This window comes from Taudactylus pleione, unplaced genomic scaffold (assembly GCF_031769625.1).
Source record: "Taudactylus pleione unplaced genomic scaffold, aTauple2 ptg000223l, whole genome shotgun sequence".
Classification (NCBI taxonomy): domain Eukaryota; kingdom Metazoa; phylum Chordata; class Amphibia; order Anura; family Myobatrachidae; genus Taudactylus; species Taudactylus pleione.
Window position 1 is genome coordinate 2398757 of NW_028284625.1, and position 22719 is coordinate 2421475.

At 40.5% G+C, this 22719-nt stretch overlaps 1 protein-coding gene across 2 annotated transcripts in view; it reads right to left on the reverse strand.

Moving 5' to 3' along the window:
- Positions 1-7736: 7736 nt before the first annotated feature.
- The window catches only part of LOC148517309 (potassium channel subfamily T member 2), a 1089312-nt gene continuing 1074329 nt past the window's right edge, over positions 7737-22719 (reverse strand). For both annotated transcript variants that reach the window (XM_088478860.1, XM_088478861.1), the window contains 2 exons: positions 13537-13621; positions 7737-8479 (listed from right to left, as the gene is read on the reverse strand). In XM_088478860.1, the coding sequence (XP_088334986.1) occupies positions 8368-8479; positions 13537-13621 (197 nt within the window). In that variant the 3' untranslated portion in view covers positions 7737-8367. The remainder of the gene's footprint in view (positions 8480-13536; positions 13622-22719) is intronic.

Consider the following 22719-nt stretch of genomic DNA (forward strand, 5'->3'; position numbering starts at 1 on the left):
TGGGTGGAACACACACAAACTGCACCTTACAGACACAGCTATTTATCTGCTTGAGGTTCCTGAATTCAACCTACCTTTTTGATATGGTACAACTGTATGTTATTGTCTCCCTCTTCCATCCACTACAATGGCGTGGTCTGCAGTCATCATCAACAAACAATACAATAAGTAAAGTGGTAACAGACAGGTGGCCAGTGGTGGGCTGGGCCGGGGAGCAGGGTGCCATGTGCCCCCGGGCCACAGTGTCATGCGGGCCGCGGGCAGTCTGTGTCACTGCGACACAGACTGCACCGCGTGTGTAGCGCTGACCAGATGGAGTTCGGTCAGCGCTACACAAGTGACAAACACACAGCTGCCGGCTCCGGCAGCTGTGTTTTTGTTTTGATCAGCAGCCAATGAGAGTCTGTCAGACTCTCATTAGCTGCTGCTGCGCCCACTGCAGGAGCCGCTCCATCTTCTGGCTCCCGCAGTGGGCAATGGGAGAGGCGTCATGACATCATATGATGTCTCTCCCATAATGCAGAGCGGCCCAGCCCGGGAAGGACAGACGGAGGAGTGGATGGCGATGGCGGGAGCGGGGATTCAGGTAAGTGTTTTGTTTTTTTTTACTATGTGTGTCTGCTGGGGGGGGAGGCTGGCACTACAAGGGGGGAGACCACTACTGGAGGCACCACTAGGGGGGAACCACTACTGGAGGCACTGCAAGGGAGGGGAAAACTACTAATGGGGGCAATACAAGGGGGGGACTACCACTACTACTGGGGGCACTACAAGAGGGAGGGACTACTACTGGGGGCAATACAAAGGGGGAACCACTACTGGGGGCACTACAAGAGGGAGGGACTACTACTGGGGGCACTACAAGAGGGAGACCACTACTGGGGGATACTACAAGGGGGAGATCACTACTGGGGGCACTACAAGGGGGGACCACTACTGGGAATTATAACTGGGGGCACTTCAAGAGGGGTACTACAACTGGGGGGACTACTACTGGGGGCCCTACAAGGGGGGACTACTACTACAAGGGGGGACTACTACTACTACTAGGGCACTACAAGGGGTGGACTACTACTACTATGGGCACTACAAGGGGAGAGGACAACTACTAGGGGCACTGCATAGGGGGGAGGGGACTACCACTGGGGGCATTGCATCGAGGGACCACTGCTGGGGGCTCTATAAAAAGGGCAATACTGGGGGTACTGCATAGGGGGGAGATTACAACTGGGGCCACTATTTAAGGGGCATTGCATAAGGGTTACCACTATTGGGGGCACTGCATGGGGTGTGGACTGCTACTGGGGGCACTATATAAGGAGCACTGCATAGTGGGTACCACTACTGGGGGAACTATATAAGGGGCTTACTACTGGGGGCACAAGGGTCACTGCACAGGGGGGACCACTACTGGGGGCACTGTATAAGGGGCACTGCATAGGGGGTATCACTACTGGGGGCACTACTGGAGGCATGCATAAGGGGGTCCTCTCCTGTGGCACAGGGGGGCACTGCATATGGGCACCACGACGGGGCTGTCCCTAATCTTTATTTTTACTTTACATTAATCCCATATGGCCAGCCTCCTCCCTGGAACACTTGAGGGGGGGCGCCATAGCACGCACGTTCTTCGGGCACCCTGGCTACACGCTACTCATCTGCCAGGGCGGCCTGCATGCTTTTGCCCCCCAGGCTAAAAGTTGCCAGCCAGGCCCTTCAGGTGGCACTAAAACAATATGTATCCAAGTAGACTATCCTATCATATCAACAAGTTCTGTCCAATCCTTGTAAAACAATGCATATAGAATAATTAATATTATACTCGCACTTGTTCCTTCTTCTGGCAATGATAATCTTCCTCAAATAGATTCATGTAAAATAGAAAAATGAAAAAAAATATATAGTGTAATACTTTATAGACATGAAATTCAGACATGTAAAGGTTTAGTTAAAAACATCATAGGGATTGTATCTTTACAAATCATTCTCCTTACAAAACCTTGATACAAAGGGAATGAAAAAGGAGGAGAAAGCTGGTTCAGCATCCTTTAAAAATTTTTATTCACATATATCCAATTTCAAACTTACAATAAAATATATGTCAGCATATAAAACATTTGTCTACAGCTTAAGATAATCCTGGTTTGAATAATAAGTAGATGTTTATGGGAAACATGTAGTTTAAGTTCCATTGGTCTATGAGCTCTAGATCACTATCCAATCAGATCGCCACTTGCTACCACACAGTCCACTTGCCTGTGGCAAGAGTGGTCAGAGAACCCACACTTAATGCATTTCAATAGTTGTCTTTATCAAAGTGGGTGTCCGTTATTATTGAAACGCAATAAGCATGGGATCTCTTAATTTCTTGTGCTGCTAGCCTGAAGCCTGAATGTCATGCCTATAAAGTAAAAGAACTACCATTCAAGTGTTTAAAAAAGTGTTGGCAGACTATCACTTAAATAAAGACTCCAAATTCCAATTTGAAATGTGATAATCTTTCAATTTTACATGAAAAATTTGAGGAATAAGATCATTGTCTGAAGAAGGAATGAAGTGCCATTGTAATACATATAGAAAAAATACTGATATTATATCACAAACCGGTGTCTTAGTCTGTTTTTTCCTATCCAACGCTGTCATATTCACATGGGTTGTAGCTCTCCCAACCTTCTGTAGAGTTCCTGATCACCAGTTTGTTTCTATTTCAGTTGTATCTATGTGCTCACATGATCTCTGCCTCCAATGTGCTGTGCTCACATGATTATCTTGAGTGCCCTGTTTAAACCCGCACCTGTCAGAACAGTTCACTTCCTAATGAAGCTGCCCTCTGACTCTGTTCCTCTTGTGCATCTGCCTGTGTCCAGAACCTCTGTCATCTGCGGTGTGGGCTCCAGGTTTGTTACTCTTACTTGAAAACACGTCCATTCACCTGGCCTTGGTTTCTGGGAAGGGCTCTACTTATCGGATTCCATTTGAGCTCACAGGTTTCTGAGTCTACTCTGGTTCAGTTACCAAAGTTTCTAGTAGTAGGTTCCAGCTCCACTGTCTTGTGGCACAGGTCCGGAACCGAGTTCCTCTCATTGGTTCCAGGGGTTGGCTATTAGTAGTTTCCAGATGTCTGGTTCAACACCGCTTGTGGTCTGGAGTCATTCCACACTTGTTGGTCCACTCCAGTTTTATGAGCAGATGTCTGAATCAGCCACCAAGGTTTTACTACTCCATGTCAGTCCAGTCTAAGGGTCCTAAAGTGGATCCCCCAAGCTTGTGATAATATCACCACCATCCTCATTCTCCTTCTTACTCCTCATTCACTTCTTTCATCTTCTTCTATCTTGTCCTTCCTTCTCCTTCCTCTTCCTACTTCTGCACCTGTAATTTCACACATAAACCTATTGTTCCACCTACATTTTGAAGTACTTCTTAAAAAAAATGGTAGCAAGATGGACCATTCACACACTGCAAAATAAGTTAATGTCCATGTGTCCACCTTTCTTAATAGAGCCAGTCAGAAGTAGTCTCTCAGAGGGAAAAGTTTAGGTGGCAATAGGTATAGGAAAAATGATAACACAACGTAAGGGAACAAAATTAATTATTAACATAAATAAGGGGCCCTATTATTTAATACAAACAATAAGGGGCACTACTATTAAATACAATCAATAAATGAGCATTATCATTTAATATAATGATTAAGGGTAACAACTATTTAATACAATTGATAAGGGGCACTGTTATATATTAAGAGAAAAAGGTGAAACAATTATTTATTAAATTATAAGTCTGCACAATTACTTCATAAAAGAATAAGGGGCAAACATGTTATTAAATTAATAAGGAATCACAGATATTTATTAAATGTATGTCAGTCCTATTATTTATTAAATTAGTTCTTGTCACAATTATTTACAGAAATCAATTATTTATCAAAAGAGTAATGGTGTACTTTTTTAATTATAATATCGACAGTACTTTGGCACCTATTACTATCTTTTCCTGGCACCCTCAGGCTGGCGGTACCAGGAGGGACCGAAGGCTACAGAATGTGTCATTGGTTTTGGTATCACTAGTGGATGGAGCCCAAACAAACCTTACTTAGAGAACCAGAACCAAAACACATCCTGTTATTGAATTGATGGAGGATTTTTTCATTGTGCCTTGTTAACGGATAAACTGCTAAACCTTTTTTATCCCATCAGATAAAAAAAGTGTTTGAAATTTTTCAAAGGGAGCTGTACTTGGTAGCATGGGAATAGGAAGGCAGGTAATCCATTAGCACCCAAATTTAGTCATTTTCTACTATGCCTTTTTTTAGAAGCTGTGCAGCCCATTGCTACAGCACTGGTGCACACACTGAAATGTTATTGTATTGTATCACAGTCAATGGATGCTCTTGTAAGGTGGCCACTGGGATGCTCTGTATATTTCATGAAAACAACTATGTAGGATGCTCTGTGTATTGTATGGCTGTCCCGAAGATACAGTCTGTATTTTACATTAGGATGTTCTCTATATTGCAAGGTGATCATTGGGATACTCTGTTGTATGGTGGTCACTTGGATGCTCTGCATACTAAATGACAGTCAGCAAGAATATTGTATGGCAATTACTTGCATACTCTCTTAATTGTATGGTTGTCACTAAGGTGCCATCTGTATTTTACAGTTGAATATTCTTTTTATGGTGTTCACAGACATATTCTCTGTGTTGTATGGTTGTCACTAGGATGCAGTCTGTATTTTATGCTAAAATTATGTTTTTATTGTATATTTGCCTATAGTATTATGTCTTTATTTTACACTACAATGTCTTCTGTATTGTATTTTTGTCACTAGGATGCAGTGTGTATTTTACACTTTAGATCAATTGTAATAGGGTGCAAATGATCAAAAGTGCAGATGTGTTTGTCAATTTTGCCACAGGATTTAAAGCAGCATTTTTTCTTTAAATGCAAAACCAACCTGGTTTTGCTTTTAACAGATTTGAAGATTTAAATTATTTGGCACAATCACAGAAAAATCAGCAATTTTAGCAAATCATACCCTCTTACTTTGACACTAGGATGCTCTCTATATTGCAGTTTGTTGTTGTCACAAGGGTGTAGTGTATATTTTAAACTAGTATGCTCTCCATATTGTATTTTCATCAATGGTATGCTCTCTATACTGTAATTTGGTCATCAGGGTGCTCTAATTTTTTAGTACAAAAAGGCAAAGGAAGTGTGATATACAGTATTTTCTTCTATTACACTGCAAGAGAAAGTGTATTTTTATCCCACTAACATGAAAACATTTTCATAGGTTTTTCCAGGGCCACTTTAACTTCCCAGTCTTCCACTGCTAATCTATATATGTACCTTGACTACTAAACAGTTTCTGCTACTCTTACAGGTCTATTTGCAAATCCCTGGTCTGTAATGAGCCTGCAGGTTTGCAACCACACCCTTTCAATCTTGTTGGGGGGACCCCACATTCCCAAGCCCACCTTCTGTATAGTGTATATTTTATACTGAGGTTTTGAAATAGTTTAAAACAACTATTGATCAATAATATGAGGCTTGTCCAAAAAGTAATGCCTAAATGCTCATAACTCTGAAATAATATGCAATATTTATTTGAAAATTTGTCAGTTTGTAGTTTAATATGTCTGCTAGCTATATATGTATTTTTGTTTAGGTAGTCCATTAAATACCATGTAATCCAAGATGAAACAAAGAGCCGTCATTGAATTTCTGGAAAAAGAAGGCTGCAGTGCTACAGAAATCCACAGAAGACTGAAAAAGTGTATGGTGAGCGTGCTATTGATTATAGCATTGTCCGAAGGTGGATGAAGTGTTTTCAATCGGTAGAATCGTCCATGTGCAACAAACCTCGTGGTGGCAAACCATCAACTGCAGTGACAGCAGAGAACCGACCCAAAGTCGATGCCATGATTCAAAAAGACCATCGTGTGACCATCAGAGATGTCAGTGATGAACTTGAATGTAGCCATGGCACTGTAAAAACACTAATCAATGATTTGGGATATCGTAAAGTGTGTGCTAAATGGGTTCCAAAGCAATTAACCAGGGATCATAAGGCCCAGAGGGTGGAAGTGTGCAATGACCTTTTGACCAACTTTGAAGCCAACCTTGAGACATTTTTGGAAAATGTCATTACAGGAGATGAGACCTGGGTATGCCTTTATGACCCAGAAACAAAGTCCCAGTCAAAGCAATGGAAACACCCAAGTTCACCTAGGCCAAAAAAGTTTAAATCACAGCGATCTGTAAACAAAGTCATGGCCACATTCTTCTGGGATTGCCGAGGTGTTATTCTCATCGATTACTTGGAACCAAACCAATCAATCAACAATGATCGATACATTATTACACTTAAGAAGCTGAAAGAAGCCATCTGCAAAAAAAGGTAAACAATTCCACTGTCAAATGTCATCTTACACCTTGACAATGCCAGACCTCACACTTCGATGGCAACATCTGTGACCATTGCCAAAATGGAGTGGGCAATAATGCCACATCCACCATACAGTCCTGATTTGGCCCCTTCTGACTTTCATCTGTTTGGCCCTCTCAAATACTTTCTCCGGGGTCAACATTTTGAAGACATAGAGGTTGTTAAAAACACCATACGTTAGTGGGTCAAACACCAACCACTGGAATTTTTCCAAAGTGGATTCACAGCTTGGGTTGAGAGGTGGAGAAAATGTTTTAGGGCAGATGGTGAATTTTTTGAGTAGAGTCATTCTCTTACTTTGACTTCAAAGTATTTTACTGCAAATTTTCAAATCTGTATCTATAATAAAATTTGAGTTGTGAGCATTTAGACAGTACTTTTTGAACAACCTTCTTATAAAATGTGAAGGTATAACATTTTTTCTTACCATTTACTAATACATTACATATGACTTAAATAGCACAAATGTTATGTTTGAAAATATAGTAGTAATATTATGTTAAACAATCTGTTATTTTATCCTTACACCATATTTGATGTTATATTTTAGTTTCTGTTATTTTAATCTTAGACTACCTTTGAGAATATATCAAAGCAACTCCATCAGTTTCTTCCGGGTCCAATTGTCAGGTGATCGTTTGATCCGACTATCATGCTAGGTCAGTGTTGGCTAACCTTGACACTCCAGCTGTTATGGAACTACATAACCCAGCATACACTGCTACAGTTTTGCTATTAGGGCATGCTAAAACTGTGGCAGGGCATGTTGGGATATATAGTTCCACAACAGCTGGAGTGTCAAGGTTAGCCAACACTGTGCTAGGTTATGGCAGAGAGTAATGCTAATCCCTAACCCTAATCTGAACTCTTACCCTCCCCCTAGTGCTTAACCCAAACACTCCCCTCATGTAGCATAACACTAAACCGCCACTTTCACCCTTAAAGTTGGCATTCCGCAGTTTGTAAACATTTCACATGCTGACACTGTGAATAAGTTACCATTCTGCAGATAAATATCAATGTCGACATCATAATTGTGAATGTGGACACTGTGATTATCGACACAGCAACTGTATCCTTAGCAAACAACCCAGCCCAAAATATGATGCTTGCCAAATGTATTAATATGTGTTTTATACAGAACACTTTACTGATTGCAGACATTTTAAGTACTTGCCTTTAATAAATTGTAATTTAAGCAGCACACAGTATAAGAACAGACATCAAAGACTCGATCCAGAAACAAACCAAGGTAAATAGTACTTGATACAAATCGGGGAAATTAGCAGAGAAAAAAATGTCAGCTATATGTCTTCAAAAATTCCCTAGGAATTTGGATTACTGTATAAATATGCTTAAGTAAGGGTAACTTATTAAACAAAATATAACATCAGAACATAAAATATGATTAGATAGAAATGTTTTCCACCAAAATGGTTATTGGTATATTGCCAAGGATGAAACTGCCAGCCAATAAGCTATAGAAAAAAACTATCCAAAATATGTACTTCGTGAGTTGTTTTACAACTATGATCTGTCAAAAAATAACATTTGACTCTCAAGACAAAAATACAAAACACTTTCACATTAAGAAGCGATAAGACACTGATAATACATTCAGTTTTTTTGTACAAGACACCTTCAGTATATATAAAAAGTCACCCTTCATTTTACATTTTCAAACTGAAGAGCTAGACCTTTACCGACCTGTTACACTTATGTTGAAAGTGACAGTTGTAAATAAACAACATGCAACAATTTACAGACGTAAACAATAACTGATTTTTAGTTCAACATATATAGTAAATATTAGTTGTCGACTTGTAACTCCTAACAATAAATGTACGTCTTTCATGGCTGAATGATGCTACAGTTACAAATCAGTTCTTAAATCACAAAATCGAATGGAATATCAAAGCTGCGTCTCATCCCTTGAGTCTTGCCCAGTTGTGTTGCAAAAGCTGCTTTTCCGGCTTGATGCATTAGCTGGAACATATGACAGTGGATCTGGTCTAATCAGATATCTAAAAATACAGAAAAATAATGTTTGTAGTTACATTTTGGCACTTCATTCAACAAAAATAGCAACTGAGAGAAACTGCTTTTCAGAACAGAGAAATGTAGAGATAGATGCTTTTTAGTCTTAATGAGCATTTATTGTAAATTGGGTCATTGTCTCTTCTTTTAGCTGGGGTGGAGTAAGAAAAGACTGGGCTTCCGACACTGTGCCAGACTCTGCCATGCACACTCTGATCTCCGGGAATGTGGCATCAGCACCTGGTGATTTCTGAGGCATCGATAGACAGGTATCATCTATGGGTGCCACATGTTTACCCACCTGGACCATGAGGCTGTGTGGACTGCACACCCTGCACCCATTTTCAATAAGACCATACCTCTTTGGGAATATCGATCTGATTGCTCCCCAGAAAATTCCTAGATATCCTACAAATTATGACACAATAGGAGATAACTTTATCTCAATCGCTTGCCTTCATCACCATATGGTGGTTCTTGAAAGTGGAAAAAAAACAAGCTTTCATGTTGAGTAGTATTTTCCAAAAGAAACAGAAGTGTACAATATTTCAGCTTTGCCACTTCTTCCTCAGGAAACTCATATGTTGAAATATAGTTAAATGGTTAAATGCTACAAGCTGTCTCTTAACTGAGTATGATTAATCTGACTCATCAATATCAAATGCCTGTCTGTGTTATTGATTGTGTATGACTCATCAGACACAATAACATCACGAGTCTCTTGTATATGACTTGTCACATGTGTGAGGCACCAGACATAAAGGTCAACCAAATTAGACTGCAGGTGCAAGACTTGTTTACTTGGCTACATGTGCCCAAGCCTGCCACTGTGTGTATCGGAGCTTCACTGTGCTATACGGGTGTACAGTGCTTATCCCAAGAGAGATTACTAACTTATCAAATTGACTTATTATCTTCTGTTTCCTGTATCCTGTTATAGTCAATAAATGCTACACTGGTTTGGAATTAACGTTTTGGCTAACCTCCATTTTTTTTTTACATCCCCTATGCACAAACCAATTTGTAGGCATCTGCCAATATAATGATGGGTGAAATAATACAGCACTCCAAGAAAGGGAAATTATTGTTTAACTATAAAGGTTTATTAATTTAACAGTTCAAATATAATACACCTGTTACTGTACATGTATATAAATGTATTATAACAGGGCTCAAGAAAATCCCGGTCACTAGGTCGCCGACTAAGGTTTTAGTCCTGGTGACCGAGTTTTTCAAGCCCCCCTGCCACTGTAGGGAAGCTCTATTTGCCCGACTACCCACAGCAGCAGCCAGAGCTCACCTCTTTGCCCCAGCGTCCGGCTCCCCTCAAGGGCACTATGGGAGAGACGTCATAATGTCTCTCCCATAGTAACGAGGTGCGGTGGACGCCAGAGCTCACTCCTGAGCTCCAGTGTCTGGCTCCACCCACGGGCACTATGGGAGAGACATCGTGACGTTTCTCCCACAGTTTTGAAGAGTGGCGGATGGCAGCAGATGCAGGATCGGTGCTTAGGTAAGTATTCTGTTTTTTTTTTTTTGTGCGCGTGGCACTATTACAGGGGGCTTACTACTGGGGCCACTATTACAGGGGGCTTACTACTGGGGGTACTGTTACAGGGGGCTTACTACTGGGGGATCTATTACAGGGGGCTTACTACTGGGGGCACTATTAAACGGTACTTACTACTGGGGGCACTATTACAGGGGGCTTACTACTGGGGGCACTATTATAGGGGGCTTACTACTGGGGGCACTATTACAAGGGGCTTGCTACTGGGGGCACTATTACAGGGGGCTTACCACTGGGGGCACTATTACAGGGGGCTTATTACTGGGGTCTTATTACTTGGGGCACTATTACAGGGGGCTTACCACTGGGGGGCACTATTACAGGGGGCTTACTCCTGGGGAAACTATTACAAGGGGCTTACTACTGGGGGCACTTTTACAAGGGTATTACTACTGGGGGCACTATTACAGGGGGCTTACTACTGAGGCACTATTAAAGGGGGCTTACTACTAGGTTGAGGGGCACTGAAAGGGCATGAGTGGTGGTCTATACAAGCTTTCATAAATTTTGGTAATGCACGATGGTCTGGTTCCTAAACTTTTAAGATGGCTCCTAGATTTTCCAAAACTTTGTTGAGCCCTGATATATGTATTGTCCTTACACTATTATAAATGTATTGCCACCACACTATGTGCTAGCCACTGACATGGATGAACATCTTCATACTTGTGAAGTTTCCGGCTACTACTCCCCCATATTGGTAATGAGCTAAGAGTGTGGTACTGGGTTATGATGTTACAGTCTAATGACAAACTCTTAAGAGGGAAAAAGGTACCAGTTTCTGATCCACAAAAGGGGATCTGATTCTGAGATGCCCATATGGCAAGTGTAGTTTCTCCATTGGAGTATGGCCTCCTGTGTGAGTAGTTGTGCATTGTTGGTCAGCAACACACCCACTACACGACAACATCAGCTTTGCCATCCCCATTACCTCTCAGGAATTCCCACTAAAATTCATAGACCCTGCGACCAAAGCTGTACTTTGTCTCCGAGTGCTGACAATCAGGACACATGCGCTGTGCGACTCAGATGTACAATATCAGCCAACTGTGTGCAGCATCGACACTGCATCTTACCCAGAAACAGGCCCAAGGTACGAAGCAATGAAGGGACCTAGAAGCACCGATGCTGGAGATTTGGAACCCTTAGCTGTGCTTTCAAAGCATACTTTAGTTTTCATCTAATAACGTCAAACTCATTGCATAAATTGGACATAGAGCAAGAGACCACCTGGTATTATTATTATTATTAGTAGTAGTAGTAGTAGTAGTAGTAGTAGTAGTAGTAATAATAATAGCAACACAGACGGCGAATACTACACTTTGGGGACTATTCAATTAACCATGAGGTTACTACAGAACCACCATTGCTACAGTATTGCAGGATTTCAGTAAAGGAAATCTTGCTTGAGGTGCAAGAAAAAAACAACAAAGATTTTGATACCAGAATGGCAGGAAATCTGTGCAGCTACAGATCACAATTAAATAAAAATAAAGCTGTTGTAAATATGTAGATGCTGGAAAAAGTTCAAAACCAGAGGTTTACGTTTCCTTGAACTATTGGACTATCAACTGGAAAGAATTTAAGCATATCGCAATTTGTGAAACAGCTATTAAAATATTAAGGTATGACATCCTTAGGAGCCGACCTCTCCTTCCATTTTACAATTTAATGGCTTTTAATTCAGTCTGGCTTGAAATGTGCAGTCATGCTGAATAAGTGCTTTTTTAACAGCTGCTACAGAACTGCACTTTGCAGAAGTGTTTAAATACTTGCTTTGCCAACTCAGTCCCTAGAAACTGTTCACTGTTCAGGAACTGTCAGCGTACTTTGAATTAGCACTAAATGCTGACCCTGCTACCCATTTACATTGGCAAATAACCAGCAGATTAAAATCTATTTGCAAGGCTTTTAACCTCTGCATTGGAACAAATATGCCGGAATAATGCTTGCAATGTTAAGGAGATATATCAAAGGTACTGTCACCAATGATAAAATAATCTGTATGAACAGAAAAATTCAATACTCTAATGCATGGTTAATAAACAGTCAGTAAAATATCAAAATAGCTAGGTCATATTGTTTTTGACCATTGCAGCACGGTAAAGTCTAATTCAGTGCTGTGTGTCATCCTAATAGTCACACAGCATTGGGTGATTATTAGATGCTTTATCAGTACCAATCTATAAAGACATAGGGCCTAATTGGGCCTAAATGGTTAACCATCAAGCCCAATGGTTAAGTACATCTCCAATATTTGTTGTACTGCACATGTGCAGTGCAGCTGCAGAAATCAGATGAGTGACAGTCTGCAGCCAGGGGTGTGGAGGGGGTGGCCATGGGGAACACTGTACAAAACGAGAGCATGTCAGCCCCACTTTGTAGGAGTGCCATGGTCTGTGTCTTTTGGTGCAGCCAAACACTGGCCATCCTGGGTAACCCTCAAATGGCCATCTTGGTAAGGACTTGATGCCTCCGTATGGCAGTAGTGCTCTCCACATTTCAACATGATGTTTACACAGATGATCCGATGATGTGTCTTCTTTTGCATATTTTAACACAACCGCTATGTACAAAGATGCAGCCGCTTTGCAATAACATCCATCTCTGAATCAGGCCCATAATACTGTGAGACTGTGTAGCTTTCTGATATGGAACACATTAAACTAGGTGGAGTGAATTACTAATTTATATAGTGGTGTAGTATTGTGACTATGCAGTGGAGGTGATAACAGCAGTATAGCAGTAATATACACTCACTGTCAGGATCTGTTTGTACCAGTTATATGTGCACACCTGCATTAACTCAGTGTTACCCTGAATTCTGTCATCTGCCAGTTAACAAACCAATAAGCCTGGTGAACTTATCTGCCTTGTGGACTGTCCTCCATTGCACACAAGTGACACAGATCAACACCATAGGTTTTGCCAATAGAAACTGCATATACAGTAGTACTATACATTGCACAGAGTGACAAAACCTTTGTATACATTAGGGCATAGTAGTTGTACTACAAGTTTCTATTTCATCAGTCGATCAAAGATAGCCCAGAGGACCTTCTACATAGCATAACACACTTAATAAAAGAAAAGTGTTTTACAAGTATTTACTGTACTATTTAATATTATCATTTATTAACATTTTCACCATCTTGTTTTGCTGCATCCAAGGTTGCCTTTTTTAATTACCTAAATTTCCTTTTTTAAGAAATAATTGTTCTTGTACTGTAATGCCATTGAAGACCTGTCTAGTGACAATGCATGCTACAAGGCTCGCAGGAGAGGCAAGAATTAATTCTGCTACTCTATGTAGTGCTGACTCCTTACAAGTCTGTTTCTCTGTGTCACAGGAGAGGTTAAAAATAATTGCACAGAATAGTGATAGAAACTGGGTGGCATGAAGTGAACTGTTGCATGAAAGATTGAAAACAGGCAGAGTGGATGAGATTTCTGTGCTCTCCTCCCTTGACTTACACAACATCATTCAGTTCCAGCCTGGTGTCTGGAGAAGGATTGATGAGGATATAGGAGAGGGTGTTCTGCTGATCATTCATTTCATCTAGAGAACAAAATAAAAGCAGGATTATTCCCAGAAATATTGTACGATTATGCCAAGCTTCAGTACACATGATATTTAAACAACAAAGTATATTTAAATATTCACAATAGTTCTGTCAGAATTTCCATTCTGATTGCCCTTTGGAAATTACCAGTATGCCCTTTAAAATAAAAAGGGCGAAGGATCATTTAAAAATAATATACAACACATCCATGTTTAATGAACATTGTTCTGCCTCTCACTAAATCTCTTGATAAATTCAAAGCATACAGTATAACCAACTCTATTTTTTCAATAATCCCAGTCAAATGTGGTGATTTGAAGAACTGTGTTTTTATTATTCAAAAGAGGAAATTGGTAAAACTGTGAAGATAAAAAATAGAATGCAATTACAACATGCACTGTTGAGATACTGCAGTGCAAAACTGCAAACATACAAACATGAAGGGTGCAGAAACATGAACACAGTATACAAACATTGAGTCACATATCCAAGAGTATGCTGGATTACATACTATATATTAGCAGATCTATGAAGGCAAATTCAGGAATAAAACTCACCATCAGATGCTCGCTGAGAGGAGCACATGTGTGCAGATGTCTGGCTGACCATGCGAGGAATGAAATTGCTGCCCCAAGTAATTACCCAGAAAACCCTGAGGACTAAGCTAAGGTGGCCTGTGAGGTACACAATTACTCTACTACTGTGCTGACTACTAGATGGGGTCGATATCAATTATGACTGTAATCAGCACTGTCTATGCTTAAGGCATGAGATATGAGACATATGCAGAAGGCATGACAAACATATTTGTTGCTAAAGAAATTTAAAGTAAATCTTAATAAAAATTCTTGTTGGTACATGTATGAGATACGGTACAATGGTGGAGCAAAAATAGTTGATATTAAAAGGTTTTACTGTTTATATAACAGTATTACAGTGTATTCTCACAGCTAAACACAAGTTATTGCTGGTTGTAGCACATTCTATAACATGACTTTGCCACAGGATGCTTACTCTGCAGTGAATGATTGCGTAGTTTATGTGTATGCTGGGCAGGAGAGATTTTTTCTATTACAAGTGGTAAAAAAATGAAAATAAGAGAGAGAAAAATGATGGGACATGTGGTATAGTAAGACTACAAAATTAGTTATAGCCAAAAGACACCATAAAATTGCAATGTAATCTATGAATTATTGTGTGAAAAGCAGTTTTTTGTTGTATACTGGCTTTCCAGTGCAGTTCTATTTATACAGTTAATTTTGATAGAGGACTTCTATTACTTCTATCACAAAAAAAAATAATCCACAATTTGTAGACATTGACAAAATCATTGTTATAATTGATCCAAAATATAAAATAGGAAATACAGTGCACACAGTAACTAGAGATGTGTGCTTTTGTTTTGCAGAAAACAGAACACACCCGAACTGTTGGGTTCCAAGTCGAATCGCGTTCCAACTCAGATGACTTTTGGGATTTTGAGTTGAACCAAGCCCAAGCTCGTATCTGCTGGAAGTTCAGAACTTGGATTTAAAAAATGAATATGGGGTTTTGGATTGCATGTAAACAGGTCCAAGTTACATGCTTTAGCTGTTTTTTTTATCAATTTTAAAGAAATCCAAAACTAAAACCAGCACAGAAAAGAACCAAAAAACTTAAGGGTGGTTTTGCCAAAACCAAAATATAGTACGGAGTTCCAAACACATCTCTACTTCTAACATGCAATGACTTTACAAGATGGTGGTCATCCCCATTGTGTAAATGAATTGATGCCATGCAAAGAGAGCTACAAGCCACTTTCCAAGATCTAAGATTAGATTGGAAATGTGTACTTTGGCCCTCATTCAGACCCACTCTCGAGCGGCTGTCCGCTCGCAAGTGGGTCGATGGTCTGCACTGCGCATGCGCACGACGGAGGGAGCTCCATCGTGCGCGTGCGCGAAACGCGATGAGCGAAGGACTTTCCTTTGCTCGGAGTGTCTCATCAAAGGGGGCATGCTGTCGATGTTGACTGACAGCACGCCCCCTTTGGTGGGCGTGTCCTGGGGGCACTAGTGATGTCAGTGGGAGTGATTTTGGCTCTGATAGAGCCAAAATCACTCCTGGCCTTGCGGTTGAAAAACTCAACCGCAGGCTTTTGCTCGCAGTTTCGATGGTCGCAATGGTCAAGACCATCGCGACCATCATCCTGCACGCTCGTATATGCTGTGGGTGGTGACCCACAGCTATACGAGCATCCAGGAGGATGCTCCATATTAATGGAGGTGGGCCCTGATTCAGAGCGAGCGCTCTGGTCAGAGCGTCCGGCTCTGAATCAGGGCCTTTGTTCTTCCCATGTAGAGTGGTATGGTAGAGAACCTCACTGACAACTTTAAACATTTCCACTGTAAACAAGGTATTGGAAAAGATAATTTCAGTATTTTCAGGTTATATAATTTTTCACACAATGAGCAGATGTACTGTATTTAGAAGAGCATTAAGAGCATTGAGCATGGTATGGAAAGCATAGAGGAGCTTCAGGAACAGTGACGATCCTTCAAAAATATGCCAATAAGATGTGATAATCTCTATGACATTAAAATATAAACTAATTTATATTGATACAAGCCAAGTTCACAGTGTTAAAGTACTACTTTTCATTATTATTATTATTATTATTATTATTATTATTATTATTATTATTATATGCCAACACTAAATGTCCATAGTGCAGTACAGGAAGAATTATAATAATACACATAAACAATATATAGTTCAAACAGGCAAGACAAGATTTTGTTTTTCATTCTCTTACTTCTTTAACTTCAAATTCATGCTCTCCTCTTACATCTATGTGTTTCTATCTCCAAACAGTCCTATTCAAAACTATCATCTCCTCCCATGGCTCCAATATCTGCTGTCGATTTGCCACCTTCAAATTCCTACTTCTGCCCTTCCACTGTTCCCCTGCCCTCACAGCCATTGCCTTCACTACTTATACTTTTCTTTTAAAATTGCAAGATATTTCCTTCACCTCCCCCTCTTTCTAATGCTGGATTCCTTCAATGCCAACTTCAAGTTACTCCCTTGCCTCCTCAAGCAGTCTCTTTTGAGGCTTCCTCCCACATTGCTCACTACTTTAACCTTTTTATTTTTTTTTGTATATTCTGTTTTTATTAATATTCACAATTGTGCATTAACAACATAGACAAATTGCACATATATTAGGACATAGCAGGATCTGTTTAAAAAAAAAATTAGGCAATTACACCCAGGCATAGATCAAAAATATTGATATGGAAATATGCCAATTTAAGGTTAACAGTAAAAAACAAAGAAAAACAGGAGACGGGTCGCCATGCTGTAAGTGACCAAAATCTTCTTGAAGCTAGCAAGAAGACATGTAAGTTTTAAATCCTAAAACTTTCTTCCATGCTATAGCCCATGGCGGTATGGTGGAATCCTGATTTGTTAATAATATTTGGTAAAGGGCAGATACTGTGTGAGAGGGGAGCATAGGTGAAACACATTGCTTTTCAAATATGGTAAGGTCTTTTTTGGCTAAAGCCACCCTATCTTCTAAAGTGAGAAAGTGGCATAGTTGCAGAAATGTCCAAAAGTCAGTTTTGGGGATAGTCCATTTCTCATAGATTTCTGCAAATTGTGTAACGCCTGCCTAAAGCGGACACCAGTTGGTCAACTCTAAAGATTCCCCCAGAAGCTCATTTAGGGAAGTGGGATAGGTTAATACCTGGCTGAAAATTAGAATCAGCTAAGAAAGTAGTGAGGTGACCAAAGCTTGAAGATATGTCACTTGAAGCTGGAATGGAAAACCCCATCTATATTTCAATTGCATTTGCGTAGCTCATCTAGTGGACGCAATGCTATATGCAGTTGCAAAGTGTGCCAGGTTAGATCTTGATAAGTGTGTATAATGTCACTGTTGAAGTCCACACCATCCAATTGCCTGACTTTCCATATTATATCTTCCTTTTGGGAAAAATAGTAGTCTACAAATAACATCTCTTGGCCTGTCAAAAGAGGGCCCGATGAGCCCTGTTGAAAATGATCTTATCATTCGGATCATTACCAAAGATCTCATTGAAAATCTTTGTCAGGGCATCAATAAGATTAGAAGATTAGACTACTTCAGGTTGGCCTCTGATAAGGATATTATGCCTTCTCCCTCTGTTATGTAGATAGTTCATCCTAGCTTTTAGAGATTTTAATTCTGCAGATTGAAGGGATATATAGTATCTGTCATCTTGGATAGAGCATTATCCGAAGATTCTTGATACTCTTCCAGAGATGTAAGGTGATCTGAGAGTTGTGACAGGTCATGTTTAACAGATGCCATCTCTTGTCTGATAGTATTTTGGGGTTCTTGTTTAGTCAGCAAAGTTTTGATATATGTCAGACTCTCTTTCAACTCATTGCCCACTTTTGATGATTAATGTGAGGAAAGATCTTCCAAGGATGAAGGGCTTGGAGGAAGGACAGGTGAGGAATCAGAGATGTCAAGGACAGAGCACTAATTAGAGGGAGTTGGTAAAAGAAAATATCTCATATCTGTTTGGGATTATTCACTTCTGGGATGAGAGTTCTCTTTTTTGAGTGCAGACTTCTCAGTCTCACCCATGCATAAGAAAAATTAACCAATAAAAACAATAGATGGACTAGTTGGGAGCACAATATATTGTCAAGATGTCACATATAAGGCATACAGATGTGCACCAACCCCCAGAGAAAAATGTTTAGACAGCCGTCACAAAATTAGAGGTCACAGTTCCACTGTAGGAGTGAGGAATTAGGAAAATCCAGAAGTTTAAATTAGCTTCCCTATGCCGTGCGATGCAATTCCAGTTAATAACCACAATATGGATACAAAGAGCAAGGAAGGTACAGTGGGTTTCATTCAGACCCGCTCGCGAGCGCAGGAAGCTCGCAAGCGGGTCGATGGTACCCAAATGCGCATGCGCGAGACTCCGGGTTTCGCACCAAAGAGGGCGTGATGTCGATGGTGATTGAACGCCATGGGAACGCCTACCGTATGGGGCCGGCCCGACTGACATCACTAGTGATGTCAGTGGGAGTGATTTTGGCTCTGATAGAGCCAAAATCACTCCAGGGCTTGCGGCAGCGAGACCCTACCGCAGGGTCTCGTCGCAAGCCCGATGGTCGCGATGGTCTTGACCATCGCGACCATCATCGTGGACGCTCGCATAAGCTGTGGGTGGAAACCCACAGCTATGCGAGCGTCCAAAAGGCCGCTCCAAATTTAAATAGGACGGCCCTGATTCAGAGCGAGCACTCTGGTCAGAGCGTCCGGCTCTGAATCAGGGCCAGTGTCCCAATGTGCAGCAGAATAAGCAGATAGACTCAAATAAAATGGAGGTAGTTGGGGATATATGAGATTGTAGAAATCTTATAGACCCAGCCCAGCCTGGAGATAGCATTTCTTGCAAAAAAAAGAGGGCTATGAAAGTGAGGTTATACAAGGTACTGTAAGTGGTGAGTGAACTGTAGCAGGATGTTTCAGAGTAGGACAAATGTAGAGAGTCTAACGAAACATAATCTTCTGGACAACAGGTGCAGGGAGAGACAAGTTATTTGTAATTATAAGTGAAGTCCAATCTGGAGAGAGGAATATCTTTACTCACCAAAAGACCAAATTGTCAGGGACAAATTAACTAGCAGGGATACAGCTGTAGTTTGCCTATATTGTTTGATGGAGGTCCTGCTACTCTGGCCGACACTTTTGGGATTCTCCCTCCACTATATGCACCAGTCAGCAGCCGCAATCCACCTGGATGATGGTCCGTGGGTAGATGGGGCAAGCTGCAGCTCAATGATGGTTTGTGCATGCCTAGGCAGCACTTCTGTATATGAGGTGAGGACAGAGCCATGGGAAGAAAGCTGGCTCTGCATAGATGGACCCCAAGCAGACCGCAGACAGTGGCACTCAGCCAGCAGTGGATAGAGCACAGCAGTGGTAAGAACACCCGGAGGAGCCAGGAGTCCAGACCCACATTTGGAAGGTCAGCCATCTGGTAGATGTGGGAGTACAGGCCCGGGCCAAGGAGGAGCAGACAGGCTGCAACCCACAAGGACACAGGGATACTCTCCGGCTCTGTCAACTGTGTCCCCCTGGTGAGTCAGGTAAGCAGAAGGCAATGGGGGTATGAGGAGCTGATTGAGTGTCTTCTGGAAGCTAATAACAGGCTCAGAGGAAGACACTGGACCGGAGCTCCCAGAAACATGGCTATCCTAGATGGCTGCCAGGCCATGCACCCCTCAAACTCTCTCTTTTCATTCTGCTTTAAACATGCCTTTGTCTCTCCCTTTCTAAAATAAAGCCTCTCTGTCCTGTCATAAATTTGTTCACTCCACTAAATCTGCCCTTACTAAGAACATGAATGATCTTCTCGCTGCTAAATATAATAGTCATTTTACATTCTTATCCTCCTTCAACTGCCAGCTGCCTTTGACCATCCTCTCCTTATTCAAACCCTCCACTCTTAGTGACATTGCCCTCCCTTGGCTCTACTGCCATCTTTGTAACTATTTCTTCTATATATACTTTTCTTACCTTTCTCTCCCTCTTCCTGTTGTTACATATCAATGCTTTGTTCTTGCTCCTTTCATGCTACGTATCCTCTGTTGAAGAACTCATCTTCTCCTTTTGTCTACAACACCATCTTTATGCTGATAATAAACAAATCAAAATAACCTCTCCTAACATCTCCCCCTCCACCCTTGCACATTATTTATCCAACTGTCTCTCTTCTACCCAGTATAGGGCTAGTGCAAAATCACGCTGATAGTGGTGTCCTCTACTTCTACAAGCAGGTGGATGGGACAGTGCATCTGAATAGGTGCAACTTTGCATATGGACTACTATCTGCATTTATGTTCATTCACACAATGTGGTCACACTTGTGCCCATCTAAAATGCAACTCTGACTTAGCCTCAAGTAAGTGACACTTAATTACAGTGTAGCACTCAATGATTCAGGCTGATAATGGCAGTCAGAAAAGATCAAAGTCACAAACTGTGAGGAGCAGATTAAAGACAATGATAGTGCTAGAGTAAATGGGGTATAATATGGAAGAGACCTGGGAAGAGATGAGGAGGAAGATCATAATGTATGAATTAAGAGTGTGAGAAGAGGTTTTAATGCACAGGTGCATTTGAAACACTGCAGACTGGTTGAGAGTCTTATAGAGTGGGGAGAGATTTCCAGATGTAAGGATCAGCATAGTGTTATGTACTTCTCTTGTTTGTAAGATTTTTACTGATTTACACACCAATTAACATAATAAAATGCAATTGATGAGCAAAGTTTTGCAAAATATGATAGATATGCCTAAAATATATATTTTGCAGAACTTATTTGACAAGGATGTAAATGGAGCATGACCAGTATTTTCAATGTGAGGTGCTCTGATCTAAAAATAAAACTTTATAGAGGAAATTGACAAATGTAATTTAAAATTAAAAATAAATGAACAAACCCTTTATCCTCTTATTGTTGTGAGTTATAATATTAGTGAAATATTTTGGTCTACATTTCAATAGTTAGTTAAGTTTAGGGTTGCTATAATATCTCTGTAATCAGAGAAACATGAATTGTGCAAGTTCTGTGGCTGGCTGACTTCAAGTGTGCATTTCACCTGATTTCAATCAGCCACAGGACCTGTGAAATTCATATTTTCCCTGATTAAAGGAGTATTATAGCGGGTTGGGTATGGGTTCCTGGCAGTCGGGATGCTGCCGGACGGAATACTGACAGTGGCATGCTGACAGTGAGAATCCTGACAACTGTAGATAAGTATCCTACCACTTACCCCTACCCCTAACATTCCCTCCCCAGTGCCTGAACCTAAACCCCCCAACCCCACCCCCTGAGTGCCTAAACCTAACCTCCCCCTCCCCATACCCTAGACCTAGCCCTCCCCCTCTATTTTCTAACCTTAACCCTCCCCCAGTGCCTACCCATAACCCTAAACCTAACTCTCTCCTAACCCCCAATACTTACCTTCGGGATGCCGGCTGTAGGGATTCTGGAGCCGACCACATCCCATTATAGCAACCCTTAGTTGTGCTTAAGCAGCCTACATTTTTTAATGTTAAGGTACCTTCATTCTGAAAGCATTCTTTTACAAAATATCAAGAAATGAGAAAATAATTACCATTTATATACTGTTCCTGAGCCAAAGATGATGCATTATGTGATTACTTTGCTTTAGTTAATGCAACGTAGTTAAACTACATATTACTTATTTAAGGTTTGCAGTCTGACAGAGTAGCTGCTCCCTGCACTATTACTATTAATGCTAGCAATAAACTTCAGAAGATTACAGCTAAAATACAGTATATAAAAAAGATTATGGAACACTAAATCTCATTTCCCAGTGTGCTTCAGCACCTGTCTTTAAAATACTCACAGGCTAATTATTGGAAAATTGGTAAACTCCTTTTTTATTTTGTATATGAATTTTGTTATGATTTCACCGTGGATTTTACCTACACAAAACTTTGTAACTGAGCATGTTTATAATACAATTTATTTTTATTTTTGTATATTCTGTTTTGTGAAATGATACAAGACAGCATTTATTAATCTATTTTGGTTACATTTGTTATTAACTTTAGCTTCTGTGCCTATTTTAGCACTTTTATCGGTTGGTCTCATATCAACATCAAAATCAGTTAATTTTGCAATACCCAAGCAATTTATACCTGTGAATTTTCAAAAAATATCATAAGTTTACATATTTCTCTCATAACAAAACCAGTCTAAATAAATGGTCAAAAACAGTGTTTTTTATCAAAACTGCAAGAAAGTGAACTAAAGGAAATTCAAAAAAGCAAGTATTTTGTTTTCTAAGCACCACTAAGAAATACTAAATATTCTTGCTTTGGCATTAATTCAGCTTGCCAAAACAGCAAAAGGAGGGATTGAACAGATAGGTTTCATAAAATAATCTGCACTAACTGCTAAAAGTGCCAATTTGTTGGAGAACAGGACTCTCCTCTTTCAAACTAGGGTGTCTTTGGGGAATCGGTATGTAATTGCCAGCACACTAAATACTGATGCTGGAAGCCTGAACC